Source organism: Mesoplodon mirus (genome assembly GCF_964341445.2).
Source record: "Mesoplodon mirus genome assembly, chromosome: 3".
NCBI classification, from domain to species: domain Eukaryota; kingdom Metazoa; phylum Chordata; class Mammalia; order Artiodactyla; family Ziphiidae; genus Mesoplodon; species Mesoplodon mirus.
The window spans coordinates 47,398,756-47,421,113 of NC_138978.1; the positions used below are offsets into that span (position 1 = coordinate 47,398,756).

Here is a 22,358-nt window from a genome sequence, read left to right on the forward strand (position 1 = left end):
TAAAGTGGCATTTGACACAGTTGATCTTGTCCTCCTTCTTGAAATACTTTTTTTTACTTAGTTTCTAGGATATCAGACTGGTCTTGTTTTTTCCCTACTTTTTGGACTCACCCTCAATTTCCTTTATTGGTTCTTCCTAATCTCCCAGGCCCTAAACCTATATGCTAATGACTCCTAAATTTATATCTCTAGCCTAGACTTCTCCCTTGAGAACTAAGACTCCTATATTAAATGGCAGTAATCAACATCCAGTGAAGGTACATAATAAGTTTTTTTAAGCAAAGGAGTCGATCCATTTTAAAAAACACTAAGAACTTTTTAAAGATGTCTGAGCTAAGGCCTCTGCCCTTGAGGAATTATAGTCTCGTGGAGAGGAGGCAGACCAATTTAAAAATAGCTTTAATCCATTGTAAGAAATGCTATAATAGAGTTATATACTGAGTGCTACAAGAAAGTTTTTCCTTAGAATATACATTTTAGTTTTAATCCATATATTAAATATTAGTAAGGCTTAATTTAGTGGTTAGGGATATTTTCTCTGTTTTAAATTGTTTGCAGAAACTAATGCATACAGACACTTGTTTGTTTTGTTTTGTTCGTTTTTGGTTTTTTTTTTTTTTTGATCTAGCATACGAAATTGATTGAATTGAAGATGCATATAGTTTGAGGAGCCAGATTGCTTGATTTGAGGGTTTATCACTGGCTAGAGAAGTGTTGATCACTGAATAAACATACAGGCAATGAAATTTGGTTTAGAGTATTTACATTCCAGTAACAAAAGTTCTTTAATTTTATATTTAAAGGTAACTTGAGGTTACATTTCATGTAAGTTAATATAAAGCTGTTGGAATCAACCAAATGTGGACTGATGAAGTCTGATGAAGATTATTGTTAATGTGTTTTCCCTCATACAATCTTTTTTATCTCATGTAATAATTCAGTGTCTTTCCAAATCTAAGAAAATCTAAGAAAAAGTTCAGGGTGATTCCAAAAGAACTGAACACTTGGAAAGTTTTTATTATTCAATAACTGCTTATATATGTGAATACATAGTCAAGACCAATGTTTATGAATGTATGTTATACATAAATAGTTTAAAAAGCATTTTGTAAAGAAACTTCCACTGTTATTCCTACAATCTTACAAATGCTCAAAACTTGCCTTTGTGTCACTTGGTACACATCTGTACTGTAGTCTAATTCTTATTAGACCTTTGTAGCATATCCTATCAGTGTTTGAAATGTCAGCCATGATGCAGCCCTTCATTTCCTCAAAGCTGCATATTCCCGCCTGAATACTCTATGTTCATATAAAACCTAGTTTCTGAGTAATATATTTTAAAAGTGTTTATTTTTGTGTCACCTTTTATAATGGTACTGCCAAAAAAAGACAGTCTTGCACCGTAATGAGAAGATTATCTCTCTCTGAACAGCAGGGTTTTGGGTTTTGTTTTTGTTTTTTTTGCGTTTTTTTGCCTTTTTGTAAAATAAGACAGATGCAAAGACCATAAATAACAAATGTATACCTTAATGAGTGAAAATAAGATGAACACACTTGAAACCATCACTCAGGTTAATAAATAGAACTTGTCAGCTACAACCTGATCACAACTCCCTCCTTCCCCACAAAAGTAATCTCTGTCCAGACTTTAATGATAATCATGTCCTTGCTCTTTTAAATAGTTTATCATCCAACTGTTTACCTCTAGGCACTTAGTTAATCTTACCCATTTTTCAAAATTATATGTCTTTTGAGTATCTTTTATAAGTTCCCTCTCCATCCCTTTCTTTTCCTTATAATTTGTGTATTAACGAACCCAGCCCTTTGATTTGTAGTCTCCCTCAACCTGGGTTTTCTTGACTGTATGCTTGTAGTGCATATTTCACTGACTTTGTATTTTCTGCAAATTGGTAGTTGGATTTAGTGACTTAATCAAACTCACGTTTGATCCCTTTGGCAGGACCCTCAGGTGTTGTGCTCTTTCATTAAGGAAGTACATAATGTCTGGTTGTTTTTCTTTCTGTGATTTTTAGCAGTTGTTGACACTCAACACCTAGTTATTCATTGGGGATCATGGTGATATTCTAGAAGTTTCTTTTTTTTATTTTAAGAGTTTTGTTTAGTTTTGGCTGCATTGGGTATTCATTGCTGTACATGGGGTTCTTTAGTTGTGGCGAGCGGGGGCTACTCTTCGTTGCAGTGCACAGGCTTCTCATTGCAGTGGTTTCTCTTGTTGCAGAGCACGGGCTGTAGGCATGCAGGCTTCAGTAGTTGTGGCATGCAGGCTCAGTAGTTGTGGCTCACGGGGTCTAGAGCTCAGGCTCAGTAGTTGTGGCGCATGGGCTTAGTTGTTCCGCCTCATTTGGGATCTTCCCAGACCAGGGCTCGAACCCATATCCCCTGCGTTGGCAGGCGGATTCTTAACCACTGCGCCACCAGGGAAGCCCTCTTTTTTTTACTACTCATTAGTTGGATTACTTTTCTAAGAAGCCACTTCCTGTTAATATACATTTCATTACCCAATGGTATATGAACCACAGTTTAAGGATATTGACCTGTATAAATGGGAAATTCCTAGGTAAACTTACTTTTGAACAGCACCTCTTGATGCTGAGTGGGAGCTTGATAAATCTGGGAAAATTAATTAATACATTTATTTGATAAGTATTTATTGAGTGCTTATTATGAGCCACACACAATGCTCCCTGTTGAGGTACAGTGGTTAATAGGTCAGTCTACTAGGGGGGTTATGATAATGGCTATGAAGGAGGTGTTTCAAGGGAGACCTGATTTAGATTGGTGGGTCAGAGAAGGCCTTTCTAGAGAAGTGTCATTTAACTTGAAATGGGAAGGATGAATAGAAATTAGGTAGAGAAAGAGAGGAAGACTTCACTCAGAGAGGATATTATATTTAGTAGCCTTTTCCTGGGAAAGAGCTTGGCTTATTGAAAGATCAGAAAGAAAGGCCACTATAGGGTGCGGGGGAGGGATAGATTGGGAGTTCGGGATTGACGTGTACACACTGCTATAAAAAAAAAAAAAAAGAAAGGCCACTGTAGTTATAACATTGTGAGTTAGGGGGAGAGGGTTACCTTAAGAGGCAGTAGGAGCCTAATCATGGGTAGTAAGACCTTGTAAATAGTGTTACATATCTTGAGATTTATTTTAGGTACAGTATAGAAAATTTTACCCATAGACTTATAGTAGGGTCTTAGCCTATCTAATATACATCTCTTTAGCATATGTATACCTCCAAAGGATGACTTTTCTGGATGGATTGGAAAGTGATCATTCCCATTTGTTTCAGGCTTTGCAAAGCTACCCTGGATGCTATCCACACAAATGATGTTTGGATAGAGACAGAGGGTTGAAAAGAATCCTAAAAACTCATCTTCTGTTTATGTTCAAAGGTGTCTGGAGAAGCCAATGAAACTCAGATTGCAGAAGCACTGAAGCGGTACAGTGAACGGGCATTCTTTGTCCGGGAAGCTCTATTTCACCTTTTTAGCCTGACTCATGTGATGGAAAAAACAAAACCAGAAATTTTAAAGGTAAGAATAAGAAACTGCATATGAGAAATTTGAAATTGTCTTCCTAGATAGATGATGGTTTTGTGAAGAAAATCAGTGAAAATTTGCATTTAGTCTGGTTTTTTGTAATGGGATTGATAATGTATAATTTCAGTTATTAGCCATAAATGAGAATGAGAGGAGATAGTTGCATAGTGTTACTGAAGTTTTATAGTAGTCTCATTTAAGCAATATAAATGCCTTCAAGTTCATATTTAACTATCTAAAACCAGTAATCACTGTGATATGTTTTCACCAGCTGTAGTAGAAAATGGAATATATGACTGGAATCAGGACACTGCTTTGTATATTACCCCTGTATTGCTTTCATATAGGCTTTTTTAAGAAATACAATATTGGAATTTTATAAGGCACTTTTCCATGCAATTTATGAACCTCCTGTGCTTTTGTAACTAATCTGCGTTATTCCTCAATTAAGATATTTTAACCAAGATAGCTTTTGAAAGGCAAAAAAGGAGGATTCTTAATTTTGTTGATTACTTAGGACATTGTTTGTCAGAATGTGGTCCTCTATCCATCAGAAGTCTGGGATACTGCTTATTTTAAGAAGCATATTCATGAGAGGCTTCCCTGGCAATCCAGTGGCTGAGACTTTGCCTTCCAATGCAGTGGGTGCGGGTTCAATCCCTGGTTGGGGAGCTAAGATCCCACAGATTTTTTGTGGCCAAAAAATCAAAACATAAAACAGCAGCAGTATTGTAACAAATTCAGTAAAGACTTTGACAATGGTCCACATCAAAAAAAAAAAAATCTGTAAAAGGGGCTTCCCTGGTGGTGCAGTGGTTAAGAATCCACCTGCCAATGCAGGGGACAAGGGTTCGAGCCCTGGTCTGGGAAGATCCCACATGCCACAGAGCAACTAAGCCCGTGTGCCACAACTACTGAGCCTGCGCTCTAGAGCCCGCGAGCCACAACTACTGAAGTCTGCACGCCTAGAGCCTGTGCTCTGCAACAAGAGAAGCCCCTGCTCACTGCAACTAGAGAAAGCCAGCACGCAGCAACAAAGACCCAACGCAGCCCAAAAAACACATTAATTAATTAATTAATTAATTAATTAATTAAATCTTTTTAAAAAATCTTTAAAAAATAAAATAAAAATTAAAAGCATATTTGTGAACCTCATGCCAAGAAATTTAGTTTCAATAGGGCTGGGTACAGGAATTATAAGGAAAATTAGAGTACCTCAGGAATTCGTGAGGTACAGGAATCTGCATTTTAATAATCCCCCAAGATAATCCTTATGCACATTCAGTTTAGAAACCAATGAGTATAGGACTATATTATATTTGATACCTCATTTAGTGGGCACGACAATCCCAAGAGATAAGTTTTATCTCCTGTTTTACAGATTATGTACCTGAGGGTCTGTGAGGTTAAGTAACAGAAAGTTAGTGTCAGAGCCAGAAATGCCTTAACCTCCCAGTTTCTTAGATTTTGAGAATGGGGTGTTTGGAAAGGAACCAGTAACATTTAAGTCCTAAGGTGTTACCCCCAACATCTGTCACCTCCTATGTACATACCAGAGGATGTTGGCACTTGGTATATGCATTATCATTTTTTGGTTTTGGTTACTATGAACCTGAGTAACAAAGGACCAGACCTCTAGTCCTGATCTGAAATATTTACTCATTCATTCATTCATTCATTCATTCAGAGAATGATGCAGAGAGAAATGTGATTCTTTTTTTTTTTTTTTTTTTTTTTTTTTTGCCATACGTGGGCCTCTCACTGCTGTGGCCTCTCCTTTTGCGGAGCACAGTGTGCGGATGTGCAGGCTCAGCAGCCATGGCTCACAGGCCCAGCCGCTCCACGGCATGTGGGATCCTCCCAGACCGGGGCACGAACCCGCGTCCCCTGCATCGGCAGGCGGACTCTCAATCACTGCGCCACCAGGGAAGCCCAGAAATGTGATTCTTGCAAAAGAGAGCAAAGAAAAAAGGTGGTAGTTGGCTGAAGAAGTGTGTGGGTTTTTTTTTTTTCTTTTTTTGGATGGGAGAAAAAAATAGCTTGTTTGTATGATGATATTAATGATCCAGTACAGAATAAAAAACTGATACAGGAGTGAAAGGGGGAGAACAGCTGAAGCAGTGTCCTTGAGTAGACAAGAAGGGAAGAATCTAGCATATAAGTGGAGGGATTACCTTTAGAGAGGAGCCCCCAAAGGTCATTTATGGTAACAGGCAGGAAGACAGCATATGCGCATGTGTATGCTGGTAAGGAGGTACATGTGGAAGTGAGAATCTGAAGTTCTTTATGATTGCTTCAGTTTTCTCAAGGTAACTGGAAGCAAGGTCTTCAGCCAGTAGTGAGGAATGGGGAGGATTTGTTGGGGATTTGAGGAGAGAGGAAAAGGAGAGAAGTAGTTATGTCAGCCAGAGGGAAGTGAATGGATTTTATGGTACTCTAACTTTAGCAGTGTTCTTAAGGAACTGACTGTTGGGATTTGAAAGTGAAGTTTGCTACTGGTTTACTCTCTTCAAGTCAGTAAGAATTTGTTTAGTGCTTAGCATATAATAGGCCCTGAACTAGGTCTTGGAAATACAAAGATGTTTTCCCTGAATAGAAAAGATTCTTTAGCCTTATAGAAAAATCTCTGGACATGAACAACTTGATACCTACCTTGACCAGGTGAACAGGAACTGAATATTGGTGAGTAACTGCTATGTCCTAGGCTCTGCATGTGAGGATAAAAAAGATACGTAAGACATCTTAGAAATTATTATAGATCAACAAAGTAATGTTGCTATATGAAGAGAGCTTATATTTATAAGTTGGATCAAAAGAACTAATTTTTTTTTCCAGCTTGTGGTTACTGGGATGAGAAACCACCCTATGAATTTGCCAGTGCAACTTGCTGCAAGCGCCTGTGTGTTTAACTTAACGAAGCAGGATCTTGCTGCAGGAATGCCTGTGCGACTCCTGGCTGATGTGACCCATTTGCTGCTCAAAGCCATGGAACATTTTCCCAATCACCAGCAGGTAAGCATATGGGAACTCCCATTCAAATACTCCTTTTAGTGTCTCTTACCCATCTCCCACCTCCATACAGTTCATTTTAGTAGACCAAGCCTGGAAATTCAAATGCCTTTGGAGGCTGTGAAGTAATAACTTTATGGTGTGACTGAGTGCAGGACAATAGAGAAGTAGAAAACTAGAGAATGCTTTCCTTGCCTAAAAGTATTTCAGTCCAAATGTTGAGGGAAATAAAGCAAGCCATACAAAACATCTTGCACCTAGACCTTGAGTTAGTGATAATTTCATCAAACAGGCATAGGCTTAGAGCTTTTGTTCTGAACCAGGTACTGGTTCAGTACTCAAGTACTCAATACTTAAGTACTGGGATAGAGAAATGAGTAAGACATGGATTTTCTATTTCTAGCAGTATAGGTAGACTACAAAACCTGTCCTGTCCTCAGGATGAAAACTAAAAATGCTGCTTGAATTACATTTTTAACTCTTAAAATTTAACAGTGAGTTGGCAAGTTAGTACAAAATACTCAGAGGTGCAAAACCAAGTAAAAATGGCAACCCAGATAGGTGAGTGGGTCATTAAAGCCAGCTTCCCTCATTGAGAGCAATTGCCAAAGTAGATGAACTTTAGGCTTTGGTGTTCATGGACTCTGGAAGCCAGGTGAACAGAAGACAAAATAGGACCCACCCAAAGGCCACCAGAAGGGAGGGAGATTGGCTGGAGTTATCCTATTTATTACCCTATTTCTCACGTAATAGAAAAGATTTTTTAAAATGTGCAAGTAAACTTATATGGGCCCAGTGGAAGTCAGTCTTTGAACAGTAGGTGGGCAGAATAAAGGTTTTAAGAAATAAGTGGTGTTTTATCAATCTTTCTTTTTTTTAATAGAGTCTACCCCTGTTTAAAAAATAAAATAATATTTTATTCAGGATTTTTTTTCTCCTTTTGGTTCTTTAGTTACAGAAGAATTGCCTCCTTTCACTTTGCAGTGACCGAATTCTTCAAGATGTTCCATTTAACAGGCAAGTGATAGCACTAGAACTTAAAATGGGGCAAAATGGAATTCTAGAAATATGTCTTGGGTCATTTCTTACCATTCAGGGTATTCCTGGTGTACAATTAGTCAAGTGGGTGGGATTGTGCGTTGCCTTATAGAATGCTAAATCTACTTTCTCTAATTTAGTGCTTTGACGTTCATGATAACAGATTGGCCCCTGTTTTCGTAGCCCTTTGCATAAGAATTTATATTGATTATAGTTTTTAGAATATCTGCACAATATTGTGGGCTGAAGAAATTGAGGCATATAGAAATTCAGTGTCTTACCCGTGGTTTTGTGACTAGTAACTGCTAAGCTAGAAAGACTCAAGTCTTCTGGGTCCAGTGTTCTTTTCTCTGTATCATACCTCATTATTATTGTTATTTGATACTTAATTATAGAAGAAACTTTTTAAGCAGAGGTTAAGGGAGACCATATAGCTGGATTCCAGTAAGTATAAAGGGTTTCCTTGTTTTCTAAGATGTGATTTGGGAGCTAAACAGGTTTTTTTTTTTTCATTTTACTACTTTTTTTTTTTTTTTTTTTTGTGGTACGCGGGCCTTTCACTGTTGTGGCCTTTCCTGTTGCGGAGCACAGGCTCCGGACGCACAGGCTCAGCGGCCATGGCTCACGGGCCCAGCCGCTCCGCGGCATGTGGGATCCTCCCGGACTGGGGCACAAACCCATGTCCCCTGCATCGGCAGGCGGACTCTCAACCACTGCGCCACCAGGGAAGCCCTCATTTTACTACTTTAAAGTATAATTTTTTAATGATGGTATTTGGAAGAAGAAATTTATACTTTATGATTTAATGAGAAAAATGTCTTTCTCAAGCAGTAATTTTACTGTGAATTACTTTTATTTGGGTAACAGTACACTGTTATCTGGCATGGCTGAGTCAATGAAGTATTCCATTTACTATTTGAAATAAATAATTTGGATAAAAATATAACTACATATATCTCATGTAGATTGCTAATTTTATTTTATAAATATATTGAGCATCTGTATTGATCATATGAAGTCATAGGTAGAAAAGACATAATCTCCTAAAGAAAATTATAAACTACCCCAGGGTTGGCAAACTTTTTCTTAAAGGGCCAGATAATAAATGTTGTAGGTTTGTGAGCCATTGGGTCTCTGTTGGACCTACTTAACTCTGCCGTTGTACCTCCAAGGCAGCCATAGACACTTTATAAACAAATGGGGATAACTATGTTCCAATAAAACTTTAGAAAACAGGCAGTTGGGCACACAGCTATTAAGATCATTCAAGGTAGGCTATCATTTGCCCTTGATGTAGCCCGTGCACTCTGCTAGAATTGAGCTTCTTTGTGGTAAGAAATGGTGATTGGTTCACCTTGCCCCTAGTACTTAGTACTTAAGTGGATGTTTAATGGATGGATGGATGAATGAATGAATTATGAGTATAATAGAAGACAATCATTCATAGAAGGGGATGACAGAATGTACTGGGCCCCCAAGCAAAGAGGGAAAGATTCCATCTGCTTGGTGATCATTAAAGATTTCATGTTAGTGATGGTATTTAAGATAATAAAGATAACTAATGTATGAAGCACTTACCAGGCACTGTGCTAAGTGTTTTACATATGCTTATTCAGTCCTTACAACAGTCCTGTGAAATTGTTACTCTTGTAATCTTCATTTTACAGATGAGGAAACAGAGGCACAGAGAAGTTTAGTAACTTGCTCAAGGTGATAAGATAGTAAGTAGCAGAATTTAGATTTAAATCCAGACTGACTCCAGAGCTTCTACTTTTTATATCCATGCCATATTGCCTTGAAAATGAAAGCTGGTTGAGTTGATTGTTTTGTGTTTTGGGAACTGCACAGGTAAAGGCACAGAGGAAGACAATACTAGTAAAAAATTAACCTTTATCAAAAGTTTGGTATGTGCCAAGTTCTGTACTAAGTCTTGAGCTTTATGTGTGATATCATATACAACAGTCCTATGGAATAGATCATATTATTTTAAAGACAAGAAAATTGAAGTTCAGAGAGATTAAGGAAGTTGCCCAGGGCCCCAAAGTTAATAAATGGTGAAGGTGATATTTGAATGCAGGCTGATTCCAAAGTGTATCATGTTCTTAATGACCTGACTGCATTGCCTCACATGATAAAATAGTTTATTTTATTATTGTCATTAGCTTTAGATAGAGCTAGAATTCCAACCCCAAAATTCAAAGAACTTTGGAATCTGCTCTTAACTACCAGGCTATATTACCACCCAATTATGGGCATGTTTGGGGACGATAAAGTTTCCACATGTCATATCCTCTCTTTTCCTGCTTTCTTTTTTTCTCTATAGCATATGTCAGTACCTAAACAAACCATATATTTTACTTATTTATTTATTATCTGTCTTCCCACTATCTGTAAGCTCTAATGAGAGTTGAGATATTTTGTTTTGTTCACTACCCTCTCTCCAGCACCAAGAACAGTATCTGGCACAAAACAGGAGCTCAATAAATGTTTCGGAGTGAATGAATGAATGTTCCCATTGTGCTAGGTACTGGGAGGAACCCAGAAAGTACTTTAAATTATTACTATAATATAGAAATCACTACAGAATAGGAATATGTTGTAATTCTAGAAGATGAATGCCAGATATTTTTGACCATATTTTCCAAACTCTTGTTCCTTTACAAAGTGTTGTCAGAATTAATGACACCATCTCCACAACACTAAGTGCACTTGTTATTCTCTTATCAATTAGGAGGAATTTTCCCCTTCCTTCTCACCTACCTAAATTGTAGCATCAGTTCCCAGCTGGAGCTTTGAAACTATGCCTGGGGCCTCCAGGATTAATTCATGACACTCTTTGTGTGTTTTCAGGTTTGAAGCAGCCAAGCTTGTCATGCAGTGGCTCTGCAACCATGAGGATCAAAACATGCAAAGGATGGCAGTTGCAATCATTTCCATTCTGGCTGCCAAGGTGCCTGAACTCTTGTTGAATAGTTTTCTGTAGGGAACTGTTTCCCATGACAGTTACTGTTTTTCCCCAAATCTGTGTGCCAGTGGGGTTTTAGTAAGCCAGGTAACTTACTCAAGCTGTATTCGGTATTGTGGAATTCCAGGTTGATCAGAGATTTTAGTCTGACCTTTGGAGTCTGTTACAGTGAATGATACTAAACTCACACTGGTGAATTCTTGGACATTTACTTTGTCTTCTGCTTGCTTGCAGCTTTCTACAGAACAAACTGCACAGCTTGGTGCTGAACTCTTCATTGTCAGGGTAAGTCTGTACAGACTCCTAAACAGTTTGCATTTGCATTATTTTCAGGCAGTGTTGTGTATCTTCTGACATTTTATATTTTAAAAGATTATTTTTGTTACTTCTAAGTGACTGAATTAATTTCTCTTCACTGAGGCAGCTTTACTCCTTAACAGAGATGGAAAGAGCCCTGAACTAGGAGTCAGATGACCTGGGATCTAACTTGTAAACTCACTTTGTGAATTTAGATAAATTACCTGGACCATTGCGACCTGAATAAACCTTAAGATCCTATCTAGTTCTAAAATTCTGTGATTTTGTTATTTATGAAGAAAATGTGGAGTCTATTTTAAGCATACGGTCGTGCTAGATGCTTCAGGGAAGAAGATAATGTAAATAGCTGATATATGATTTACTTGCTTCACTTGAGGAATTAATATAGTGAACAGTGAAAAGTTAAAAGCTTTAAAGAGAATAAATTTAAACCATGCCTTAGGGAGGACTGAAGGAAAAAGTCCACTTAGGAGCTGCTTGTTACAATCCTGGTGTGAGATGTTTGAATAATAATAGTAGATGGAAAAGTCAAATGAGAGACTCCCTTTTTCTATAACTTACAAATTATGTATGTAATGAGAAAGTAAGTCACTCATTTGGTAAATATGTATAGGATACTCATCAGGTACCTACCACCTTACTAGGTGTTAGGGATCTACACTGAATTATATCTATAATTCCTGCCCATAAGAAGTTCACAGTATAGTAGAGAAAATAGTTATGTAGACCTGGTCGTAATACAGTAATACAGTCTAATAAATATGTAATAATAAGAGTGATATGAGTAAAAAAAGCAGTGTAAAAAGAGGAAAAGGCTGTGATGGTATAAAGGAAGGAGTAGTCAATATATCTGGGCTTATTCCCAGTTCTATCACTTACTAGCTGTGTGATTTAAGACAAGTCACCTAAATTTTCTTAGGGATGATAAAATGCTTTATACAGTTGTTATGAAGATTAAATAAAAAGGAAAAAAAGATTAATTGAAGGAATATGCTAAGTGCCTAGCACAAAATATGATACGTATGTTAGATGAGTAGAAAAGGATGCTGATTTTATTTATTTTTACTCTTTTAGGGATGACATTTTAGTTTTAAAAATGGCTTTTTATTGCTGTACATGTGTTTCAGTAATTTTGGCGGGAGGTGTACTCAAAGAGATTAAGGAAGTAGTACACTCATATGCTGTGGGAGAAAATTGTTTAGTTTAAGTAGGAATTAGCAGGAATTAATAGTAGTAGTAATGATGATGCTAGCTAACTTTGTTTTTTAAGCCCTTAATTATCACCCACAATTTACAGATGAGGAAACAAAGAGTTAAATTGGCAAACAAGGTTACACAGTTAGTCAGATGCAGAGATTATATTTAAGCTCAGGTAGCCCAATTCTAGTGCCACACTCTTAGCCACTATGCTATTAAGTTACATAATTGCAACTAGATGTTTGTGTTTTTAAAAATTTTTTCCTGAATTGTACATAACTTTAAGTGATAGTGTTCATTAATGTTACTTGTATCTGTTGTTGCAGAGCTCCCTTTTACCCTCAAAAGTGTAAACTAAAAATGGAATTATGTATGTCCCATGTACGTCTTAAAATATTTCTTTTTCAAGCTTAAATTTCTTAGGTTAAAGCTATGGTAGAAGTAATTTACAAATGGAATTTCAAAGCTATTGTCTTATTTAAATCCAATTTAGACTTTAATTCTCTTACTATTGTATGTAGTTTGCCCTTTCTTTTTTTCTTAAGGAAAACTTGGAGTTAGAGAGAATTAGGTCTTCCAGTTCTTACTTTCTCTTACTAAGTTGACTCTGATCAAATTACTTAATATTTCTCGGACTCAACTTCCTCTCCTGAAAAATGGGGATGACAATATTACAATATAGGATATGATTTGCTGATGTGTAGTAAATATTAGATTCATTCCCTCTTCACCCCTCCACCTTTTTTATGCCAGGATCTGAAATGAGTATATGTTGTGACCCGTTGGGTAAGATAGTTGGTCCTAAGCTTTAATCATCTTGCGTTTCATTTTATTTACAGGTGATTAGATTATAGGTATGATAAGAATATTTTTAAAGTATTTATGAAAATCCTCTATTTTTTTCTTGTTGAAGGAAAAGTCTGATCCAAGAGGCTGTTTGTTGTCCTTGTAAGAACCTTCATAGGAAATGTTTGAAGCCATGAAACTAATCCTCATGGACTTGTTAGTCAGTGTTATTACCAGTAATTATAATAACAATTCAGTAATTAGAAATTAATTCTATTTTCCTCCTTTCAGCAACTTCTTCAAATAGTGAAGCAGAAAACCAATCAAAATTCAGTGGACACTACTTTGAAGTTTACTTTGAGTGCACTTTGGAACCTCACAGATGAATCTCCAACCACTTGCAGACACTTTATTGAAAATCAAGGGTTGGAACTCTTCATGAGGGTTCTAGAGGTTAGAATGGGAATTTAGCCTACAGTTTTTGACATTCATTTATTGATTGATTTGAGCATTTATTTATTATATTTGGTTCTTTAGTTATAGGTTTCTCGTTCTTTTTTTACAGTCATTCCCAACTGAGTCATCCATTCAACAGAAAGTCCTAGGACTTTTGGTAAGATATAAGCATTTCCTGCTAATTTCAAGCTGTAATTATTTTCCATCTGAGGTAATACATAGAAAGATGCTACTCTATTTGTAAACACTTAGTGACATTAGAAAATATATATAATATAATTAAGTGAAAAAAGCAGGCTACAAAATTATACATACATATTAAGATTTTCACCACACTAAAAGGAAAAATATAAATTACATACTTTATATATTTTGGTATAGTACAAAGCTTCAGTGTGAGCATATTTTACTTGTATAATCAGAAAAAAAAGATCTCATGAAAAATGTCACTAACCTACAAGTGTCCTTAGATTCTATGTTTGGTGATTGATAATTACCACTTAAACAACTGTTTAACAAATCAGATATTCCATAAATATACTGGATATATGTTAAAGTGAGCCCTCTAGGATTTTGAGACAAAGGTGAGGATCAGATTATTTTAACACCTTTAATCACTGCAACAGGAAAAGTACCCAATATGGTAAAGCCCATTTCAAAGCAGACCTCTGCTCTTGAGGAATTAGATCACAGGAGGCATAGATTAGTGTTTGTTTTCTAGATGCAGGAGTATGAAAGATGGATTTTTGGGAAAGCTGAGGGCTGACATTTTAGGAAGACTATCTATTTACTGTAGTTTTAGTTATATAAAGCAGAAAATGTAAAACTACCTAAATGCCCAGTAATAGAGTATTAAGTAAATTATAGTATTTGATTGTTTTATTCTGGGTTTGTAGATTATTAGATACAGAATTTGACTCAAGTCATTATAAAAGGAAAAAGGGAATTGATTTTAAATATTCAGAGAGATCTTATAGGACTTTAAAAATGCTTTTTAAAAAAATTTCATAAAGAATACATGCTGGGGATTTCCCTGGTGGCGCACTGGTTAAAAATCCACCTGCCAATGCAGGGGACACGGGTTCGAACCCTGGTCCGGGAAGATCCCACATGCCGCAGAGCAACTAAACCCGTGTGCCACAACTACTGAGCCTGCGCTCTAGAGTCCGCATGCCACAACTACTGAAGCCCACGTGCCTAGAGCCCACGCTCTGCAACAAGGGAAGCCACCGCAATGAGAAGCCAGTGCACCTCAACGAAGAGTAGCCCCTCCTTACCGCAACTAGAGAAAGCCTGTGCGCAGCAACAATGGGTCTCAACACAGCCAAAAACAAATAAATAAATAATTTTTTTTTTTAAAAAAAGGAATACATGCTTATTTTAGCTAGTGAAACAGTGCAAAATGTATTTAAAAAGGTTAAGATTTTGTCCCCAGCATTTCTTTATTTTCATCTCTGTGAGGTAATTAATATTAATACAACTTGGTGTGCTTCCTTCCATATCTTTCTCTATTACTTTGTGATTGAATTTTTTTCAATAATTTATTTTGAGATATAGATTCTAATTTAATTTTTCATGATCAGAGAACATACTTTAAGTCCTTTTGAAGTTATTGAGACTTGTGTGTGGCCCAGGATATGGTCTATCCTGTTAAGTATTCCCTGTGCACTTGATAAGAACGTATATTCTGCTATTGTTAAGAGTATTCTATAAATGTCAGTTGGGTCTAGTAGGTTGATATTATTCAAGTCTACCACAGGCTTACTGATTTTCTGCCTACTTGTTCTAGCAATTATATTCTATCAGCTTCTGCTTCCTATATTTTGAAGTTCTGTTATTAGGTTCATAAACAGAACTGCTATGCCCTCTTAATTAATTGACCCCTTTATCATTATGAAATGACCTGGTATATTCTTTACTTTGATGGCTCTTTTTCTTCCTTCAAATAGTTTTCTCACAGTCATGCTCTGATCAGTACTCTGCTGAGTAGAGTGCTACTCCCTGCAGCTCTCTGGATTCTCTCCATGTACACTGTCTTCTCTCTAGTACTCAGTCCTATGAATTGCCTTGGTCTCTCTGGACTCTCAGCTCCATCTCTTCAACTCCTTGAGCCCACTGGGCTCTGCTTTTAGTTCTGTATCCCTGTGCCACAGCCTGGAAACTCTCTCAAGGCAGCATCTCACCTTGTTTGTTTTCCATCTCTAAAGGTCACTGTTCTTTATTACCTAATGTCTAGTATCTTGAAAACTGTTGTTTCATGTTGTGTTTTTTCAGGTGTTTTAGAATGGAGAGTAAATCTGGCCCCTTTTAGTCCATCTTGACCAGAAGCAAGAGTCCTCATCAATCTTTCATTAAATAGATTTAAGAATGAGAAATTTGGCTTTTATACTTAGCCATGTATTTCTCGTACTACTCTTTTTTTTTTTTAACATTTCTTTTAGTGTAGGTAAGCTGGCAATGAATTTTATTTAGGTTTTGTTTATGTGAAAAAGTCTATGATTTAATTTTCCAAAGATAAATTTTTGCTCACTATTGAAGTCCAAGTGGATATTTTTCTGTTGGGTTTTGAGGTTTATAATTTTCATAAATTTGAAAAAATTTTGGCCATTATTTCTTCAAATATATTTTTCTGTACCCTCTCTTATCTCCTCTCTTTCTGAGACTCCAATTACAAGTATGTTAGATTGCTTAAAATTGTCTCAAAAGTCACAGAAGTACTCTGCTGGCTTTTTTGGCAGGTTTTTTTCCTTTTTTCTTTCTGTGTTTTGACCTTGCTGTTTTCTATTTAGTTCACTGATTATTTTTTTCCTGCAGCATATCATCTGCTGTTAATCTCATCCAGTATATTTTTCATTTCAGGTACATGTATATATTATTTCTAGAAGTTACATTTAGATCTTTTTTATATCTTCATTTTTTTCTCCTCAGGCTTCTTATATTTTTCTTTCATTTGTATCATATTTATAACATTTATAATAGCTGTGTTTTTATTTTATTTTATTTTATTTTTTTATTTTTTATTTTTTTTTGCATTGTGCGGGCCTCTTACTGTTGTGGCCTCTCCCGTTGCGGAGCACAGGCTCCGGACGCGCAGGCTCAGCGGCCATGGCTCACGGGCCCAGCCGCTCCATGGCATGCGGGATCTTCCCGGACTGGGGCACGAACCCGTGTCCCCTGCATTGGCAGGCAGACTCTCAACCACTGCGCCACCAGGGAAGCCCAGTAGCTGTGTTTTTAAATTAATTAATTAATTTTATTTTTTTGGCTGTGTTGGGTCTTCGTTGCTGCGCATGGACTTTCTCTAGTCGTGGTGAGTGGGGCTACTCTTTGTTGCAGTGCTCGGGCTTCTCATTGTTGTGGCTTCTCTTGTTGCGGAGCATAGGCTCTAGGCACGTGGGCTTCAGTAGTTGTGGCATGCAGTCTCAGTAGTTGTGGCTTGCGGGCTCTAGAGCACAGGCTCAGTAGTTGTGGCACACGGGTTTAGTTTCTCCATGGCATGTGGGATCTTCCCGGACCAGGGCTCAAACCCATGTCCCCTGCATTGGCAGGCAGATTCTTAACCAGTGTGCCACCAGGCAAGTCCCGATAATAACTGTTTTAAATCCTTGTCTACTGATTCTATTATCCCTGTCATTTCTGGGTCTATTTTTATTGATTGACTTTTCTCCTGTTTAAGGATCATGTTTTTCTGACTCTTTGTATGCCTGGTAAGTTTTAATTGGTTGCAGTCATTGTGAAATTTAATTTACTTTGTTGATTAGTAGTTTTGTTGTTTTCCTTCAAAAAATCTTGGACTTTGTGCTGGCATTCAGTTAAGCTACTCATGGATCAAGTTGTTCCATTCAAAGCTTATTTATAGGCATACCTCATTTTATGCACTTCACAAATACTGTGTTTTTTACAAATTGAAGGTTCGTGGCAACTACGTGTCGAACAAGTCTGTCCGCACCATTTTTCCAACAGCATTAACTCACCTTGTGTTTCTGTGTCACATTTTGATAATTCTTGCAACATTTCAGAATTTTTCATTATGATTATACTTGTTATGGTGATCTCTGATCAGTGATGTTTGACGTTACTACTGTAACTTGCTGAAGGGCTCAGATAATGGTTAGAATTTTTGAGCAATAAATATTTTTAATTAAGGTATTTGCATTTTTTTAAAGACATTATGCTTTTGCACACTTAATAGACTACAATATAGTATAAACATAACTTTTTATGCACTGGAAACCAGGAAATTTGTGTGGCTCACTTGATTGCGATATTTGCTTTATTGTGGTTGTCTGAAATCAAAGCCACAATATCTCCAAGGTATGCCTATATTTGCTTTGTTAAAGTGGCTTCAGATCAGCCTTTACCCTACTACTTTATCCTAGTTACCCCACTACTATCAAATGTTTTGTTTATTATGAGATCTCTTCACTCTGGCTGGTGAGAATGTGAATTATTCCTAACCCTGCGTGACTTTGGGATTTGTTCACATACTGCTTTCTGGTGGTTCTTTCCCTGGCCTCATGGAGTTTCACTCCGTATCAGTACTCAGCCAAAGATTTCAGGGGATCCCTCTGCAGATGTCTTTCTTTCTCTTTCTTTGGAACTTTTTCCTCTACATTGCTCTGTTGTACAAATTTTTGCTGCCTTGGCCACCCTGAAGACTGATCTCTGTCTCCTCAACTCAGCAAAACTGCCAACTCTTTAGGTTCCCCTTATATGCATAACAATCTAGAAACTGCCCCATTTGAATATCTTCTCTCAGGGATCACATTCCTGTATAGCTAGTTGTCTGCTGTCAGAAAACAGTTCTCTCATATATTTTGTCTGATTTTCCAGTAAGTTGTTTATGGCAAGAAAGAATGGCCATAATTGTTTTGATGCTCTATTCCAAATCTTTCCTTATCTGTTGTTTTTTGTTTTAATGGTGCTGTCTTTTGCATTTTCGTGTGTATGTGTGTGTGTTTAACTTTTTAAAATCAGGTACTATCTTGGATTACATGAGGTTCTTGGGAGAGTCTAATTTTCTACTGTATTTGATGATTTCACTCATTATGGATTGTTTTCATTGTGAATTGTAATTTATCACCATCTGTGGGGCTTTGAGTACAAGGTGTGTCCTTCTCAGAGGGTCTTTATATTTCTTTCTATCAAGCTTCCCCAAGCTTGAAGGAGACAGAGAACTATCTTTTTTTAATTTGTTATTTTAAAAGACATATCTATCTTTCCTTTTCTTGTCACTATAAAATGATACATGCTGTGTTAAAAAACATAAATAGGGAAGAGTATAAAAAATGAATGTGAGGGCTTCCCTGGTGGTGCAGTGGATAAGAATCTGCCTGCCAATGCAGGGGACACAGGTTCAATCCCTGGTCCGGGAAGATCCCACATGCCGCAGAGCAACTAAGCCCGTGCGTCACAACTACTGAGCCTGTGCTCTAGAGCCCGCGAGCCACAACTACTGAAGCCCGTGTGCCTAGAGCCCATGCTCCACAACAAGAGAAGCCACCACAATGAGAAGACCAAGCACCACAACGAAGAGTAGCCTCCGCTCGCCGCAACTAGAGAAAGCCCACATGCAGCAATGAAGACCCAATGCAGCCAAAAATAGATAAATTAATTAATTTAAAAAAATGAATGTGAAATGCCTTTTCTTGTTTGAATATATGAGATTAGAGAGGGACATAGGAGACATTGATTTATCACTAATGCTGATGGAAAGGCACAGGATTATACACATTCATGTAGTGAGTAAAGTTACACTTGTCTCTTCCATCCTCACTCTTCCATGATTGGAAAAGAAAACTTGTTAGTCGTTACAGAGAATACGTTTGGACACGATAGCTTTCATTTTCATTTGTTATAGAATGACTTACGCTAGGGAGTGAATAGTTTCTTACTGACGAAAAGGCCAGAGGTTTTGGTTCCTAAGAAATGGAATCAATGTGTTAGGAAGAGAATTATGATTTCATAGTAGATCAAATGAAGTTTTAAGAATGAGGATTAGGGACTTCCCTGCTGGTCCAGTGGTTAAGAATCTGCCTTCCAGTGCATGGGATACAGGTTCAGTCCCTGGTCGGGGAACTAGGATCCCACATGCCATGGGACAGCTAAGCCCATGCACCACAACTACTGAGCTCATGTGCCTCAATGAGAGAGCCCACGTGCTGCAAACTACAGAGCCCATGCACTCTGGAGCCTGCACACCACAGCTACAGAGCCCACGCACTCTGGAGCCCGTGTGCCACAACTAGAGAGCCCGTGCACTGCAACTACTGAGCCCACTCACCAGAACTAGAGAGAGATGCCTAGGCGCCGCAACAAAGAGCCCGTACGCCACAATGAAAAATCCCGCATGCCTCAATGAAGATTCTGCGTGCCGCAACTAAAACCTGACACAGACAAAAATAAATAAATTAAAAAAAAAAAGAATGAGGATTAATCTTCAGAGTAGTGAGATAAGTTGAATCTTAGATCGTTTTGGAGAAGATCAAGCACAATCTAAATTGCCCAGAGCCCAGATTACTTATTTTTTATGTATTTATGTCAATCCACTCTTTTACTGAGGTGTAATGCTTTGAAAGTTCTTGCCTTGTATGTCTATTAAAACCCGGTTCTCTTGCCCCTGCAGGCCAGTGATAGCCTGTTATGCTCTAGTTTGATTCCCTGTTTACATTTTGTCCCACCAAAAAAGTTACATATTTAAAGTTTGTTTGCCTGTTTTTACTCAGCACTTCTAGATATTTTATAGCAGGAAATTTTTAGGTTATCTAGTTTACTGTTTTACCTGAAACAGAACTTGCTACTGTTTCTTTATTATTTTATTGTTTGGGGAGGAGAGGAATAAAATCACCTGTAATCCCACTGTGCTAACATAGCAACAATATTTGCTTTTGTCCATACATATTTAAATCATTGCAGTGTCATTTAGCCATTTATTATACATATTATTTTAATTTTTATATCTTCTTTTTTTTCCAGAACAATATAGCTGAAGTACAAGAATTGCATTCTGAATTAATGTGGAAGGATTTTATAGACCACATCAGTAGCCTTCTACATAGTGTTGAAGTGGAAGTCAGTTACTTTGCAGCTGGGATTATTGCCCACTTAATATCTAGAGGAGAACAAGCTTGGACATTGAGTCGTAGCCAGAGGAATTCTCTTCTGGATGATCTGGTAGGGTAATTTGGTGTTTTTTGGAAGCATACAAACAACATTCATAATGGTTAAACTGTCAAACCCTCATAATGCAATGCTAAATAAATATTGTAACCCTTTCTTGTGTGCTTTGTGTCTTTCAGCATTCAGCAATTTTGAAATGGCCAACTCCAGAATGTGAGATGGTAGCATACAGGTAACTAGCAAGATAATTAATATTAAGCCAGTAATCTAGTCATTTTGCTTGGGTAGAGATCATTCCTATTAGATGTAGATTTTACCCTTCGGCATCTGTCTTCGTAATGGCTTTAAAATAAACAAAGTATTTTAAATTTATTTTGCCACCTATCATTCATCAGTCCTTCCTTCATTCTACATTTATTGAAAACAGGTGCCACGGTCTTGTTCTATGCTTTTGAAATTCAAAATGAGTACGATATGGTGCCTCCATACAAGAACTTTACAGCCTAGTGATGGAAACCAAATGTAAATCAGAAATAATTCACTCCTATGCTAGTTACGTACATAGAATGCTCTGAATGTGCATTGGAAAATGGTAAAAAGCTTCCAGAGGTGGGCTTCCCTGGTGGCAGAGTGGTGATGCAGGGGACACGGGTTCATGCCCCAATCCGGGAAGATCCCACATGCCGTGGAACGGCTAGGCCCGTGAGCTATGGCCACTGAGCCTGCGCGTCCGGAGCCTGTGCTCCGCAACGGGAGAGGCCACAACAGTGAGAGGCCCACGTACCGCAAAAAAAAAAAAAAAAAAAAAGCTTCCAGAGGAAGTAGATTGTGAGCTGAGTTTTGAGAGATAATTAAGTAGAGACAGAAGGTTTTAGGTAGAGTATTAATGCAAGGAGGTCTAAAACGAGAACACATTGAGAGAACTAGAAGTAGCACCTGATTTGTTCAGGGAAACAGTTTATAATAATTTACTAAAGGGCATACTGGATTCTAACTCTAATAATGACAGTTAGGTGACTTGATAGATAAGTTACTAATATACCAGAAGTATTCCAGATCGCTGCATAAATATTATTATTGCAGTTTATTTTGTTGTCTACTTTATAAATGCTGATGCTGCCACCACTTTTGATTCCAACTTATGTTCTGTACATTTTTGGGCAGAAGACTTGTAGAAGTAGAAAGGCTAATTCTAGAGCTCCGACATGGTGTTGTTCTGGTTAGTTATCAACTAACTTCTCCTTATCTAAGTTCCAAACCAAAGGCTGCTATTCTTCAAATGTGTATCTTCAAGACCAACAGGTGCTTTTGAGAAAAAGTATGTTGTTCTGATTACCTTCCATCTTCTGTACTAAGACTTTTGTCTGAATATACTCGTTTATCAAATGGCTAAGACAAAGAAAAGATGTTCTGTAGAAGCTCATTTATATTATATAGTTTAAAAATAGCAGGATGAAATTTCTGTAGCAGAAAGCTCAGGAATCATTGCTTTAAAAAATGACACTAAGTATAGGAAGTAACTTTTATTCTTTTCTTTTGAACTTTTAGGTCCTTTAATCCATTCTTCCCATTACTTGGCTGTTTCACAACACCAGGAGTCCAGCTATGGGCGGTTTGGGCCATGCAGCATGTCTGCAGCAAGAATCGTACGTACCAAAAAGAGAACTGTGTTTTTCTTTTTCAAGTGAAATTCTCCTTGCACAGGAAAGCCATTTCTAAATTGTGTTTGATTTTTAAGGACACAGACTTTTAAAAATACAGTGTAAAGAGAATCTTAAGTTATGAACTAAATTTATACTTTCAGAATGAGCTAGGCAATATTAGAAATCAATGACAGTGGTGAATGAGACTTACACTGTTCTAAGAAAGAACTTCAGAAATCTTCATAGGAGTTTCTTGAGTCTTAGGCTGTG

At 37.3% G+C, this 22,358-nt stretch overlaps 1 protein-coding gene across 1 annotated transcript in view; it reads left to right on the forward strand.

The window, feature by feature from the left end:
- Positions 1-22,358, forward strand: part of ZYG11B (zyg-11 family member B, cell cycle regulator) — a 75,557-nt gene that overhangs the window by 35,544 nt on the left and 17,655 nt on the right. The window contains exons 4-13 of the mRNA XM_082615913.1: positions 3,411-3,551; positions 6,393-6,569; positions 7,519-7,583; positions 10,455-10,554; positions 10,804-10,854; positions 13,162-13,323; positions 13,436-13,483; positions 20,302-20,499; positions 20,625-20,677; positions 21,994-22,091. Coding sequence (XP_082472039.1) covers positions 3,411-3,551; positions 6,393-6,569; positions 7,519-7,583; positions 10,455-10,554; positions 10,804-10,854; positions 13,162-13,323; positions 13,436-13,483; positions 20,302-20,499; positions 20,625-20,677; positions 21,994-22,091 — 1,093 coding nt within the window. The remainder of the gene's footprint in view (positions 1-3,410; positions 3,552-6,392; positions 6,570-7,518; positions 7,584-10,454; positions 10,555-10,803; positions 10,855-13,161; positions 13,324-13,435; positions 13,484-20,301; positions 20,500-20,624; positions 20,678-21,993; positions 22,092-22,358) is intronic.